General features: G+C 46.2%; 3 protein-coding genes across 5 annotated transcripts in view; 2 read left to right on the top strand and 1 right to left on the bottom strand.

Moving 5' to 3' along the window:
* The window catches only part of LOC147452440 (branched-chain-amino-acid aminotransferase-like protein 2), a 198,262-nt gene that overhangs the window by 60,675 nt on the left and 122,355 nt on the right, over positions 1 to 15,232 (bottom strand). The gene's annotated exons all lie outside the window — the stretch shown is intronic.
* Positions 7,748 to 8,644, top strand: LOC147452441 (uncharacterized). The gene has a single exon (XM_086518739.1). The coding sequence runs from the start codon at positions 7,790 to 7,792 to the stop codon at positions 8,642 to 8,644; it is 855 nt and encodes a 284-aa protein (XP_086374865.1). The 5' UTR covers positions 7,748 to 7,789.
* LOC147452442 (uncharacterized) lies at positions 8,964 to 10,889 on the top strand. The gene is made up of 2 exons (XM_086518740.1): positions 8,964 to 10,124; positions 10,461 to 10,889. The coding sequence occupies exons 1-2, from the start codon at positions 8,964 to 8,966 to the stop codon at positions 10,887 to 10,889; spliced, it is 1,590 nt and encodes a 529-aa protein (XP_086374866.1).

A 15,232-nucleotide genomic window follows, 5' to 3' on the forward strand; every position in this document is an offset into this window, starting at 1 on the left:
CACAAGAAAGGGACTCCTTTCTGAGTCAATAAGTGCAAAGGCGAAGCTACCTCTGCAAACTTTCGAATGAACCGCCGATAGTAAGAACATAAGCCCAAACAGCTTCTAACTTCATTAACATTTTTCAAGTCGGGCCCATCACGGATAGTCTCAATTTTGGCCGCGTCCATTTGCACTCTTGCTGCTGAGACGATGTGTCCCAAGAAATGTATCTCTGGCAAGAAGAACTCGCTCTTTTTGGCATTAATAACCAATCTGTGATGAGGCAATGCCTGGAAGACTTGTAGTAGCAGATGGTGTCGATGCTCTGCTTCATCCTTGGAGAAAACGATAATATCATCAAAGAAAGTGCCCACGAAAGATCAATGCTCTCTGAAAATCCTATCCATCATTCGGTTGAAGGTTGTTGGAGCGGTCGGTTCCCATGCAATCTGGTACCAGTCCTGCTTTCATCTTGCCTTTTCTGCCACGTTCCTTTGCTGCTCTAGAACTCTCTAGAATGTCTTTAGTCTATCCTCGTTGTGCCTTTTTGGGGCACCTAGCAGAGATGTGCCCTTGTTCCCCGCAACCAAGACACTTCCCCTCTTTGAGATAGTTATCTCTCTCTTTAGTAGTCAATCGAGGTCGTGCATCTTTCTTTTTCTGGGGATTCTTTTTCTTTCTATTTTCATTGGTCGAGGTTTGTCCGGTCCTCTGAGTCAAAATTTCATTAGTGGGGTAGGTCAAATTCCCCGAATGTATCGATAATCCCCGCTTTGCATGTCCCATTAGTTGTTGTATAGACTCGGACTTTTGTTCAAGGAAATAATCTCGGATCTCTGTGGGGAGTACATAGCAAAACCGCTCAAGCTGTTCTTTAAAATTAACCTTCTTAAACGAAGAGGTCAATAGAAAAGAATCCCAAAACCTCTCGCAATATGCGTCCAAAGTATCACCCTTGGTCATCCGAAGATGGTTCCAAGCGGTTCTCACATCTCGTTCGTACTCCTGGGTCAACCAAGAAGAAATAAAGAGCCGTTTGAACTTCAACCACTTGATCGGGGTTTCTTTCCTCAAAAGAAGAGTGGACCACCATGTTCGAGCATTTCCCTTAAAAAAACGATGCTGTCCTCCTGATCTTGGAGTGCTCTCAGTAATGCCTTCCGGAGAAGACTATGTCAAACTGCTGACTGTCCACCCTCTTTAAATTCCGTTGTCTTCTTCTCTTATCTTCGAGGAAATCATACTGGTTGGCTCTGTAAAGGTGTTTCTTCTTTGCATAAAACATGTGGTTGTCGGAGTCCGAACTGTCAAAGGATGACTCCTCTGCAGAACTATCAAAAACTGGTCGGAATCTGATCTTTTTTTTTCTTGTTCTTTCTAAAGCTTTGCTTCTTGCTTCGCTTCCTGCCCTTTCTGTCCTCCTCGCTGGAGTCAAAAGAGGAAGAGCTAGAAGAACTATCGGAAGAAGAGGAAGAAGAAATGGGTAGTCCTTCAAAATGCACACGCTTCTTCTGTTTTCGTGCAGATGCAAAAGAAGATTGACCGTCCAAGTAACTGGGGTAGTCAGTCCCCTTCTTGCACTTCTTCAATTGCTAATTCGATGGCTTCTTCGTGTCAAGAAGCTGTTGCCTGACTTGAGTCTAGACCACATCTTGAAGTTCTTCTTCACTAAACATCCTCAGAGTAGGAGGTTTCTTGATTTCCAGTTTGATTGGTGGCTCGATGGCTTTCTGCTCCACAGAGTATGCACTTCAGCATCGACTGCTGGGTCAAAAAATTTGTAAAGTGGGGATCTTTAGCAAACTGAAGCATCTGCTTTGTGCACTCGTCAACCTGCTGTTGACGTTGCATCTCCAAGAGTTCATATTGTGTGGGCCAGGGTGGCCCATACTCGTTCTCTGCTAAGTCGCTTGAATTTTCCGTATTGCCTCCTCCCGCCTCAGCAGTTGCTGAAGAGGTTGATTGATTCTTTTCGAAATCTATAGGTGCCGCAAAAAGAAGGATCGGATTTCCCCATAGAAGAGAAATCCGCTATGCTCTGATACCACTATAACAAACTTAATGATTAATACAAAAACAACTCAATCTTATAATTAGTTTTGTACATTGTTATAAGAATGAGGTCTCATTCTAGTGTAGAAGTATAATAGCTGATCTAAAATGTATGTACCAAGAATTAGTAAGAGCCTGGAATGTCAAGGACAGACATTTGCTTCAAGCCAAAAAAATTCCAAGAAAGGATAGAGTCCTCACCTGCATCCATTCAAACAAGACAACAAATACGTTAGCCTTGAATGCGTTTTACAAGTGTCAATGGACTATATCAGTTGCTATCCATGTACAACTTACAACTTTTTTAACTTAAAACAAATGTCCAAAGAGCTCATGTAGTCCAGATTCATTTTATTGTTTGTAAAAAAGTAATTTTCCTCTGATTTATGGAAATAATTATAAATATGGTTTCTATATAGCCCCAATTTTTATTAGTCCTTAAATAAATATAATCATACATATCATTTTGATGAGAAGGCCACCACCCCTTCCGATCCAAGTGTCTTAATACCCATATCGGCACAAAAGAGTCAGCCCTTCAATTACCTTACAAAAATTGTCCAATTCTTTCCTTAATCAGTCGAGGAAATTCAAATCTTTTTAGTGAGGTAAAAAAACCTTTTATTGCTTTTTTCTATGCAGCCATTCAAAAGTGACTTAACCTTTAGCATCGAATATCCATTAAGAACATAGCAGCTAAAATACGCGTATTTTATTTAGAATACACGACGTCCCGTATTGAAACGTACAATACGTCTTATAATCTTTTCTATTCTAACGTTTTTTTACTCAAAACGTATGTCTTTTTCTAGTTGATCAATTGTGTTTTAGAGCTTCATGGTGCTTGTTTATGTATGGTATGGTTAAATATTGAAGAGTAATTGAGGAGGTCCATGAACTGCTTTATTTGTTCTTAAACCAGAGGTGAGCCAAAAAGAAAAAAGCGGCATCCTTATTTCACAAGCAGCCCGACAGTTAGCTCAATAAAAGATGGTATCAACAGTACGTAGTCAACAGAGCGGCATAAGCCATCAACCCCAAACCAAAGGCCTTATATTTGACGCCCCTTGGGGCAAGGGCAAGGAGCACCACACTCATACATAATACTGTATCGTTGTCCCCGCAAATGCCAAGGGCATACAATACCAACCCACGACCTCACTCCTCTTTTCTTTATTAACAAACTGTCAGTGCAGTAAATTTCAAATCATTTTCACAGTATTACGTCAGAGTACAAAAAAAAACCCAAAATGATGCAAGTTTTACATGTCTAGTCAACTTGTACATGGAAAAAACACCATTAATCCAGAACATCCCATCATAATTTTCAGTCACCGATTGATATTCATAGCAAGGAGTATCAACACCAAGCAACCTTTAGGCGGTGCAGAATACTGTAAAGAATGTAGTAGAAAAAAACAAATCTATTCTGGCTTAGTACCAACCTGTGAATCCTTCTTATGTTCAACCATCTCCATAGCCACACAATAAGAAAATGTTTAGGCCCTCCAAAAACTTTCTTTCACATAAACACACAAAAAACACAAGAGCCAAGGCTAAGCGAGGGGCATAGAGAAACCCTTACCTGGTTTTAAATACCCAATTGGTAAATGTTCCGATGAGCCACAATCTTGGCGAATCATCTTTGATCTATCATCATCACGAGGTATACGCTATCCAGCGGGGCAGCCGCCGTGGTTAATCCAGTAGTTGGGGGGGTGGGGGGGTTTGTTTTTGTTTGGTTAGGTGTGTCTTTGGAAAGCGAACACACAAAAACAGAGAGCAGAGAGAATACGGTAATTGGCTAAGGGTAAACGCGGGGAGTGGGGACTGATGCCAGAGTAAACGCGGCATAATTCCCAAGTATGGGTTAGAGAAGAAAAGAGTCACGCTTCAATTGGGGGGGGGGGGTTGTGTGGATTAAGCTCCAAAGGCAAAAACCTACTAAGATAGTGTATCCCACGTAGGGTGGAAAAAACAAAAACATTACCGCATGATGTCAGGGGGAGGCCTTGAAATTATTAATAAGCTGTTGTGGTCTAATAGTTGTTTCCGTACTTAAGTGCGTGCGTGTGTATAAGCGTACGCGCAAGCGTGTGTGTGTGTGTGTGTGTGTGTGTGTGTGTGTGTGTGTGTGTGTGTGTGTGTGTGTGTGTGTGTGTGTGTGTGGCTTTAGCCTATTCTGCTATACAATGATCCGCTTGGCCGGTGGATGGTTGTACAATGTTTGTTGAATGGTCGAGTTCATGAATTTGGAGGGTACGTATGCATACATGGCCTTTGGGCATAGAGCTGCTTTATGGCGAGAAGTTTCATCTCACCCTTGGACCTCTAATGAATTTCTTCGTGGAGATTTCAATAATACCCCTGATTTGACTGACAACACCCCAGGAAATTCGCATATGTTGCTTGCGGAGAAACATGAATGGGATCTTCTTTTTGCCTCTGCTCAAATGATTGATATATGGCGTTGTTTGCATCCTGATGCTTCTGGTTTCACCTTCCAACATGCTGCTCATTCATCTTATAGAGCACGATTGGATCCCTAGTACTTGCTTAATGGGCAACAGTATGAAGAATTTGTATGCGCCATGAGGATAGATTATGCCCTGCAACTATTAGACCATTATCCTCTTTTGTTGTCTTTGTCTTTTGGACAATCTCTTTGTGATCGGCCTCTTCACAGGAAACGCTTGTTGCATGTTAACAATGCCTACCTTACTCATGAAGCTTTCCGACACATGATTGCCGAGATATTCCCCCGCTGTTGGCCCATATACATAGTGATTTGGATGCTGCCAGGTATCGTTTTATCATGAGAGTACAAAGTGTTATTTGTGACTATGGTACGCAATATATGCATCTCATTCGGGGGAATGTCATTGATGCGAAACGGGTTAGTCAACGCCTACAACAGTTAGCTAATTCCCAGCCCCTATCTGACTCTGAAATGATGGAGCTATGTGAAGCTAATGTATGTAATCAGCAAAATGATAAGCGGAAAATTGCCAAAGGCTTTTATGGATAAAGGTTGTGCTTCGAAGAAACTTTTTAAGCATTTGCATCATTCAAGGGTCTCGCAATCAATTAAGCGGGTTATGCTTCCCTCCGGTGCTTGGACTTCTTCGAAGCGGGAACTTGCTGAGGTTATGGTTTCACATTATCGTCAGGTGTTTGCAGCCCCATCTTAGCCATATTCGGCAGCTTGTCGAGCGCGTCAATTGTTGCTTTCTTATGTTCGTACGATCATGTCTTCGCGGGAGGCACAATGCCTTGAGGATCCTTTCTCTGCTTCTGAATTGCATGGTGCCCTGCTTGCATTGGGCCGTTGGAGATCTCCCAGAAGGAGGGTTTACTTAAATTGTTGCCCAAGCAAGCACTCTGCTAGCAATTCTCTCATTGGCGGCCCATAACTTTGATGCACGTTATTGGCTAAAATGTTGGTCCATCGCATTAAGAATTTCTTTTTTACAGGACTTCATCAGGCTCAGTATGGTTTCATTCCTCATCGTCAAATTGTGGACAATTTGGCAAATGTTATGATTGGCATGGAGTATGCTAAGTACATGCAACAGGATGTGCTGGTCATGCAAGTTGACATTGAAAAGGACTTTGACACTGTGCAATGGGACTTCATTGCTGCCACAATGAGGTGTCTAGGGTTTGGTTCTAAATTGGCCAATGTGGTTTATTTCTTGTATGCTTGTAGCACGTCTTCGGGGATCCTGGAAGGGGAATTGACAGAATTGTGGCCGCTTGGTTGTTCAATTAGGCAAGGTTGCCCCCTTAGCGCTTTGTTGTATGCTATTGCCAGTCATCCTATTTTGATGTATCTTGATCACTTGACCTCTGCGCAGCGTCTTCATGGTTTGTAGTTACCATCGGGTCATTCATTTATTGGACAGGCTTATGCGGATGACTCGTTGTTTATGCCCCGCAATCAACAGAGCGATGTTCAAGTCATTATGGAAGCTTTGGAATTGTTTGCGATTGCGGCTGGTCTTAAAGTCAACTTCCGCAAATCAAAGCTTTTGCCACTTCGTTCTTGTGATGGCATGCTCTGTTGTGGCCAGGCGAGATTGTTCCTCCAAATGTGATCACCAGGCATTTTGGTTATCCAATTGGATGGAATGTCACTCACACGCAAAAAGTGGACTTGGTTATGCAACGCTTAAATGTTAAACAGCATTACTGGAAGCTTTCTACTTGGCCACTACATGTTTGCCTGAGAATCGTTTAGAGTATCCTCATGGCATATGTTCAATTCTTTTTGCCACTATTGCACTGGCCTTGCCATTGTCTTGATTCTCTCATGTCGGCCATTTTGTCTCATTTGTGGCGAACTCATGCACACAAAAAAGGCTTGCGTCTGATGTCAATGGCTAAGCGTATTTCCTCTCCTTCCGTGGCATTCGAGTGGTTGAGGATGTGGTGGATGCAGCTGGTTTCACTTTGGAGTTTCCATTTGCCGCTCGCCCTTTTGGATTGGGCATGCATTATCGCCAGTTCCGGAGAGAATTGCAACGAATGTTGGTCGGTTTTTTGCCCATTTCACCCTTGGCTGATGGTGATCGCATGTCTGTCTGGAATCTTCGGGAAATGCCCTTTCAAGATATTTCTGTTGGCCGGGCATATGCTCTTCTTTTGCCTCAACCATGGCTTGCTGATCATTGCAACGCTCTTTGGCACATGCATAAATCAGATATTTGGTGGAGAAGGCTTCTATCTACATTATGGGAAAGTCGTTTGCCGTTGAAGGAGCGTTTGTTTCTTTGGCGTTGTTTACTTGGTGTGCTCCCTGTGGGTACCTTTCTTAGGATGCGTCATATCCGCCCTTCATCCTGTGTCTGTTGCTCATCTGCCGAAGAGGATGTTTGTCACCTCTTTGTGGGATTGTTGTATTATCCAAGACTTTCTTCGTCGGGTACCTACGTGTATGCGGCTCCGTTTTCCCACGACGGTCTTCCAAACGGTTTTGGGCTTTTGGTATCTTCTCACCGGCGTTGCAACGCTTTGCAGTCTTCTTCATGTGGGTCAGGTTTTGGGCTTACTAGAAGGTGATTGGCTCTTCTAGCTTTGCTTTTCTCTCTCTCTCTCTCTCTCTCTCTCTCTCTCTCTCTCTCTCTCTCTCTCTCTCTCTCTCTCTCTCTCTCTCTCTGTGTGTGCTACACAGGGTTGTACCCGCATTCATACCAGAGGCACCCTCATTGACAGGGCGATTGAGCTCGGGAGATCGAGACGACCACGACCGAGACACAGGAGCACACTACATCGACGAAGACTCCAGCAGAGGATCAGAGGCATTCTAGCACGACACCCAGATTGTCATTGAGGGCCTATTCTACATTTTCACATTTCACATTTCACACTTCATTTCAGTTTTCATTTTTAGTTTTACTTTCAGTACTTTTTGTACTTGTACTTCAGACATTGTATTAGATTCACCACTTTGTATCTGATGGTCTCATAGGTCATTTTGGCCTTTTGAAGACGTTAATATATCATTTCATTTCTCTCTCTCTCTCTCTCTCTCAACATTCAAGGGGTAGCAAGGTCAGCGGCAGCATAGCACCTTCAGCACCTGCAGCGACTGACGTGCATACCCGCAGCAACAACACACCCAGCTGCAGCCTTGCACAGAAATTTGCAACAGGGCAACACGCAGGTACTCACTCTCTCTCTCTCAACATTCAAGGGGATGGGTTGTAAACACTAGGCTTCCCGTGCGCTCAGCCTCGCCTCCTCGAGCTCGACCATGGCACCTCTTGACAGGAAAGAAGTGGAGGACATGATAGCCAGAGCTATCACACAGGCCAAGAAAGATGCGGACAAGGCACTGAACGCCGAAGTAAGGAGGATGACGGAAAAGATGAAGCAGATGGAGGATAACATCAGAGGCCTCACAGAAGAAAAGGAGGCCTGGAAGAAAGCATTCGAAGAACTCCGTGACACCTCCAACACGGAGATACACCGTATACAAGAAAGCATCAACCACCTCCGGATCTCGAGGGAAGAGGGGGAAATCTCGAGCTTAGAAGACATAGAAGTAGAGATCAAAAATAAATGGAAAGCAGACATCAAAGAAGAGATCCAGACAGAAATGGAGGCCAAACAATCGGGATGGGTGGAAGTAGTTAAAAAGAATATCAAGAAGGAGGTATGCGAGGAGGTTCACATGGGAGAGCACTTGAGGGTTCAGCTTACTCTCGAGGAGGAGCGATTGCGCCAGATGAGGAAACACAATGTTAGGATCACTGGCCTTAAAGAGGGACCTTCAGCAGAGGAGGATGCACGAGAGCTTTGTAGCCAACTAGGCTACAAAGAGACTATGCCTTTTACAAAGGCATGGCGAGCCGTCCGTGACACCACTCGAGCTCGCCCGTTGATCATGCAGTTACGAGGAGATGAGGACCGCACCACCTTTTTTCGCAAAAGGGTGCTCTTACGAGGCCTCCAAGGCGGCCATATCTTTATGGACGAGGACCTCACTAGGATGCAGATCGAGCACAGGAAATCATGCATGCCCAGGGTCCTTCAGGCACGGAAAGAAGGTAAAAAGGCCTTCTTTCGAGATGGTAGAATCTTCATCGACGGCCGCCCAATCTCATAGGGATTCGGGACCTATGAGACATACACTAGCACAAGAGACACCACTCAGAGGGGCAGTCTGGAACTGCAATGGTTCTATATGGACACATCCAGAGCGCCTTGAGGAGATCATCAGTGAGCATGACTTTGTATGTTTTACGGAGACACATGAGAGCCCAGAGAGAGGACTACCTGTAGTCACAGGATTCCAGTGGGAGTCAACTTACAGGACCATCACCAGACAGAGTACAGCTCGGGGGTCAGGAGGGGTGGCCATACTATTCAAATAGAGCTTACACAACCGGATACATGTGATGAGTAGAGACGAGGAGGCATGCTATATGTGGGTACGGCTAGAGCTCACCCACGAGAGAGGGCTATACATTGCCATATGCTACTTTTCACCACATGGATCACGATATGCTATCCAGGACCCCTACTCCCGACTGTCGGAGGACATTTCTCACTACACATCACTCGGGGAAGTCCTCCTCATGGGGGACTTCAACGGGAAGACACAGAGCCGACAGTGTGAGATCTATGATATGGAGCAGCCGGAGATCATGAGGGCACTTGATGCAGAGGACATGGGGGTGAGTAGAGTGTCTGCAGATGGGGGACAGGACAACACTGGATATGGCAAACACCTTCTTGAGCTTGGCAGCAGGCACCATCTCGTTATTTATAACGGGATGGCGAGGTGGCCAGATTCTGGGGGATTCACTTGCTTCCCACACAGTGGCGGAGAGAGCACAGTAGACTATTTGTTGGGCTCTACCCAGACAGCAGAGCTTATACACTCCTTCAGCGTTGCACGCACACCGATAGGGGCGGATCATACTTATCTCACATTCTCCCTTTTTGCTACACAGCTTGCTGACCCCCCCGCCTCCCCCCCTCACACTTACACTACCATTTCTTTCACTCATGAGCTCACTCCTGTTTATATACATCACCTGCATGAGCACCTTATACACTTAGACCCCACAGCCCCTCTGGACACACTCACCACACACATTACATCCATCTTACACGAGTCAGCCACTCAAAGTTTCCCACATCGCATACACACACACCCTCCACGCACTGGCACTATGCCACAAAACAGGTGGTACGACGACGAATGTCGAGATCTACACAGACACCTACATATACTGGAGATCAGAGGGGAGATTACACATCGCCAGGCTCAACGCAAGATGCAGACACTTACCCGTCGTAAAAGACGGGAGTGGGAGGAGCACCAGTATTGGGACATCTATCATTTACTCATGAGCAAGAATAGTGCTGAGGCATGGCGTCGGATCAGACCTCCCAGGCCATCCACTCCTATTCAGGACCGAGCGGCATGGCACAGATATGCCGAGAGCTTATACGAGATCCCAGGACAGCCACCCATACCTACGCCATCGGCTACCCGACCCACATCATCTACTTTCTTCACCACCCACATGGTGAAGAAAGCTATATCCCACCTACAGCATGGGAGGGCTAGAGATCAGGCAAGCCTACAGGTAGAGCATCTTAAATATGGCTGTGATGCATTGGCACCACTCATTCCCCACCTCTTCAACCGCGCGCTTTCAGAGGGATTCCCAGAGTCGTGGACAGCGCACACCATCGTGCCTATCCACAAATCTGGAGATGCCATGGATCCTAGCACATATCGCACTATCATGATTGGTCCTATACTGGCCAAACTATATGGCGCGGTTTTAGAGGAGGAGCTCAGTTCTCTAGCAGAGGGAGAGGGCATGAGGACACCAGGACAGGCAGGCTTCCGCCGAGCTTTCTCTACTATTGATCATATCTTCACCCTTCGTTGTCTGATCGACCAGACACGGGTGAGGAAGAGGAGATTATATTGCTGCTTCGTTGACTTCCGCAAAGCATTTGACACAGTACCTAGAGAGAGACTTTTCCGATGTCTGGCTGCGCTTGGGATTGGAGAGGAGATGGCATGGGGGATCTATGCATTGTATGAGCATGTATCTGGTAGAGTGAGATGCCCGGGTGGATTATCTGACACCCTTGTGAGCACCATTGGTGTGAAACAAGGTTGCCCCCTATCACCTACACTCTTTGGTCTATACATTGACGAGATTGTAGACTTCATCTTGCACAGGGGTGGAGAGGGTGTGGATATTGCAGGGACTACTGTACACATACTCTTATATGCAGATGATATTGTCCTGATGTCAGAGACGGCAGAGGGACTACAACCACATTTGCAGGCCCTGGATGATTTCTGCTCACAGAGAGGATAGAGTAGATTTACAGTAGCTGGAGGGGATATAGAAGTGACAGGCTCATATGTATATCTGGGGGTTACATTCACCGCAGCATCAGGGACCTTCTCCATGACACAGGCAGCCAGAGATAGACTTACCAGAGGATACGCATCACTAGCTCTGATGGAGAGACAGTGCCACCAGGCCCACTTCCAGGAACCCCGGACGAAGGGGTGGCTCTTTGACACACTGGTCACACCTGCACTCATGTATGCCTCGGCCATTTGGGGACCGGGACTGGCAGACTCAGTATGGACACAGATAGAGAGGCCACAGATTATTATGATCTCCAGGATGATTCGCAGCAAGCCATCAGTTCCACACGACATTATTAGAGCTGAGCTGGCTGCACCACCGATGTTGGTAGAGGCACTCTTTCAAACTGTTTGCCTTCTTCGCAGATTCAAAGATATGGATCCAGATAGGATCTCTCATAGAGCCTTCATTGCATCTAGAGAGATGGCACAGGCAAGGGACACTAGCTCATGGTATGCCCAGACAAGAGATTGGCTAGCTCAGCACGGTTTTGATATTGATAGACTACCACCACTCCAGTATGACACCCAGGCCCCGACCTATACCCTCTCACGCTCTGAGCGGAATAGGGTCATCAGACAGGAGATATGGCATACATATATTCAGAGGACATGGCGCAGGCCCACAGACACCCTACCTCCTAAAATGCTATATTACTATGAGCATTTTCTGAGGTTCTCAGAGCAGGGATTCATTGAGATTCCATCATACATGCAAGAGTACATGCCACACCGACTTCGGGTCAACATTGGCCAGCTACGAGTGTCATCGCATCAGCTAGAGATTGAGAGTGGCAGAGCCAGAGGCATACCACGAGAGGAGAGTACATGCTGGATTTGCCAGACGGAGGTGGAGAGTGAGGAGCATTTTGTCATGAGATGCCCAGCATATACAGAGCTGAGAGAGAGATATGGCATTGGAGACTCATTACAGCAGCATATGATAGGCCGAGAGCAGAGGAGGTTTGGCCAGTTCCTGGTTGCGGCTTTAGAGGTTCGAGAGCAGTTGTTACAGCCACGCCAGAGTCAGGATAGCAGGACACAGACTACCATCACACAGTTTTTCCGACGAGCAGGACCAGACCCCCCACACTACCTACACAGAGTAGAGGGCTTACCCTTCTGCAGGCAGAGTCTCAGAGGGCACGTCGGAGACCGAGGCTCCCAGGATACAGGACACATGGGTGTCACCAGAGGGAGATCTCGAGGATACTAACCTTACACCATCAGTATCTAGAGCAGAGTCATGTACCAGCACCAAGAGATCCAGCATTCCAGAGATACCTGAGCAAGCCACCACCGATGTACCACATTCTCTACCCTACATATGTTGCTTGTTTTTAGATACCCTCCCTATCATCTCATGGTGGTATCACCTTGCAGCCCCTAGTTGAGCCTGATGATGCGTGAGCACACCTCGACACGAGGACCCACACTATACATTGTACACCACATGCACCACCCTACCACACCCTCTTGCATAGTATAGGCTCATTTCAGTTTGTACCCTTTTTTAATTTTCCGATGCCTAGAGCATCAACACATGTATATGATATTGTCTCATAGGTCGAGTTCGGCCTTTCGAAGACGTTAATAAAGCTTTCTTTCTTTTCTTTCTTCTCTCTCTCTCTCTCTCTCTCTCTCTCTCTCTCTCTCTCTCTCTCTCTCTCTCTCTCTCTCTCTCTCTCTCTCTCTCTCTCTCTCTCTCTATTTGGGGTCACCATGCAGCATCATTATATACAGTACCTGGGCAACCACCATTACCAGACCCTCTAGAGCCATGTCCAGCCACTAGTACCTTCTTTACCACTGAGATGGTGAAGAACGCCATTGATAGGATGAGGACTAGGAGAGCATATGATCATGATGGTTTGGTGGCAGAGCACTTGATACATGCTAGAGATTTACTGTCAGAGGTTCTTGCGCGGTTGTTTAACCGTGTCATGTGTGAGGGACTACCCGAGTCCTAGAGATTATCTACTATTGTACCTCTTTTCAAGGCAGGGGACCCCACAGTACCAGGGAACATACGTACTATTATGATAGGGCACACATTGGCACGGTTGTATGCATCCATTCTTGAACAGCAACTGAGTAAATGGGCAGAAAATGAGGGCATACGAGCAGCAGGACAGGCTGGATTCAGGAGGGGTTTCTCCACTTTGGACCATATTCTTACACTCAGAGCCATTATTGAGGAGGGTCGGGCACATGGGAGACGGATGTATTGTTGCTTTGTGGACTTCCGCAAGGCATTTGACACAGTGCCAAGGGCCAGATTGATGCACAGGCTACTGAAGTTGGGAGTACCCACAGAGATCATATGGGGGACCATGGCTTTATACGGCTCAGTGACTGGCCAGGTACGCACTCTTAAGGGGATTTCTGACATTGTTCATTCCACTATTGGAGTGAAACAGGGGTGTCCTCTGTCCACTACACTTTTTGGTATGTATGTAGATGAGGTCTCTGACTACATTGACAGAGAGGGTGACAGAGGCGCTCAACTGGCAGGGACATGGATCCCTTTATTATTATATGCTGATGATATTGTGTTAATGTCAGAGTCGCCAGAGGGCATGCAAAGACATTTGGATGCATTGCACAACTTTGCAGAGGATAGTGGACTATCTGTGAACCTTGGTAAAACCAAGGTTATGGTGTTTAACACCACACCACACTGGGTCAAGAGATCGGCACCTACACTCGTATATAGCCAAGACACTGTGGAGTACACAGATGAATATACATATCTGGGGGTGGTATTCACGGGACCGAGGTTTACCCTGAGGAGAGCAGCAGAGACTAGACTATCCAGAGCCTATGCGGCATTAGGAGGGCTAGAGAGGATGTGTTCGCAGGTTCAGTTTCAAGAACCACGAACAAAACTATGGCTCTTTGATACTTTGGTTGCTTCAGCTATGCTTTATGGGGTCCAAGTTTGGGGACCATCTGTGAATCATGACAGTTGGAGGAACATGGAGAGACCGTTGGTATTTATGATATCCTGGATGATTAGAGCCAAGGCCTCTGTACCACATGCGATTATTCGAGCGGAGGTAGCCGCCCCTCCTATAGAGATTGAGGCTCTTACCAGATCAATGTCCTTTATGCACAGTCTATGGGATACACATAGAGGCAGATATACTAGACTGGCTCTTGAGTCCTCTAGACAATTAGCGATGCAGGGAGATGCATCATGTTGGTATGCACAGATGACCTCATGGTTTCTGTCACGAGGACGTGGCAATTGCTAACCTTAGTTGTTGGTTTCTTCCAATGATTTTTGTTTTATTTTTGAGACCCTCTTTTTGAAGTTGCAAATGGTCGGACATTGTATGGCCAATGTGAACGGTAGTTTCACCCGCAGACAGGAAGTTGGTCGGCACTGGAATTCGTACAGTAAGAGGATGTCTAGGCTCAGAGCAAGATCATACAGGTCCCCCCCGTCGCACTTAGCAAGTTGGTGGATACTAGGAAGTGAACTCAATAAAGGCATAAAGTCAAGGTGGGATCACCAACAGAAAGTATCCGACAGTTGGGCCACATTGCACTTTTGGATGCGGTCCCAATGAGGATAGATGGTCAGAAGACCAGCGGGAGCCCAACGGAAGTATCTCCTAAAAATTAGGGAACTGCTATTCTGGGCCGTGAAATGTGTTCGCGTCATTACCTTCGGTATGACCAAGGGAACATTTTAGTACTCTGCTGCAAAGTCAACTGATGCACAAGTTGAGAGATTTTTAAGCAGGAAACCCAATGCGGGGAAATTGCATGTATGAGTGCCAAGTGGCACTTTTTGGTCAATTTACAAGTCTGGGAGAACAGAACCCGTAACTGACTTTGGAGAGCAGTTTTGGAGGCTGTTAACTTGGATTTTCAGCCATTTCTCTCCATTTTTGAGCTTCCCATGACTTTGCCTAGGTCCAAGGAGCTCATTTTCAGCATTGGAAGGCATCAAATGCGTGTTTACAAGGCTGTTTTGCTGCGTTTTCAGCGATACGCAGGTTTTGGCAGCCATGGAAATCTTCTCCTTTTTGCATCTATTTGTTCATAGATGCATTACAGGTCAAGGGCAGCAGAGGGGGCGCTCGATTTATGCTGGGAGGATGCTTCATTGAGAGCCTGTCACAGGTTAAGAGCTATGGAGTGCTTTCTTTCCCTCTATGTACAGTATGGTGACGGGAGTGATGCCCCGCACGCTACATACTGCTCTCTCTTTCTCCCCTACGTGCAGTTATGTGATGCCCCACAAGAGGGCTACTCATTTGACTGATGTACAGT

This window comes from Adiantum capillus-veneris, chromosome 8 (assembly GCF_014529385.1).
Source record: "Adiantum capillus-veneris isolate H3 chromosome 8, ASM1452938v2, whole genome shotgun sequence".
Lineage (NCBI taxonomy): Eukaryota > Viridiplantae > Streptophyta > Polypodiopsida > Polypodiales > Pteridaceae > Adiantum > Adiantum capillus-veneris.

Excerpts from the sequence above, each read along its gene's own strand:
- LOC147452441 (XM_086518739.1), top strand. The coding sequence starts at position 7,790 with ATGGCACCTCTTGACAGGAAAGAAGTGGAGGACATGATAGCCAGAGCT.
- LOC147452442 (XM_086518740.1), top strand. The coding sequence starts at position 8,964 with ATGTGGGTACGGCTAGAGCTCACCCACGAGAGAGGGCTATACATTGCC. Across the intron at positions 10,125-10,460 it reads ATGGGAGGGCTAGAGATCAG|ACACGGGTGAGGAAGAGGAG; the intron begins GCAAGCCTACAG and ends CTGATCGACCAG.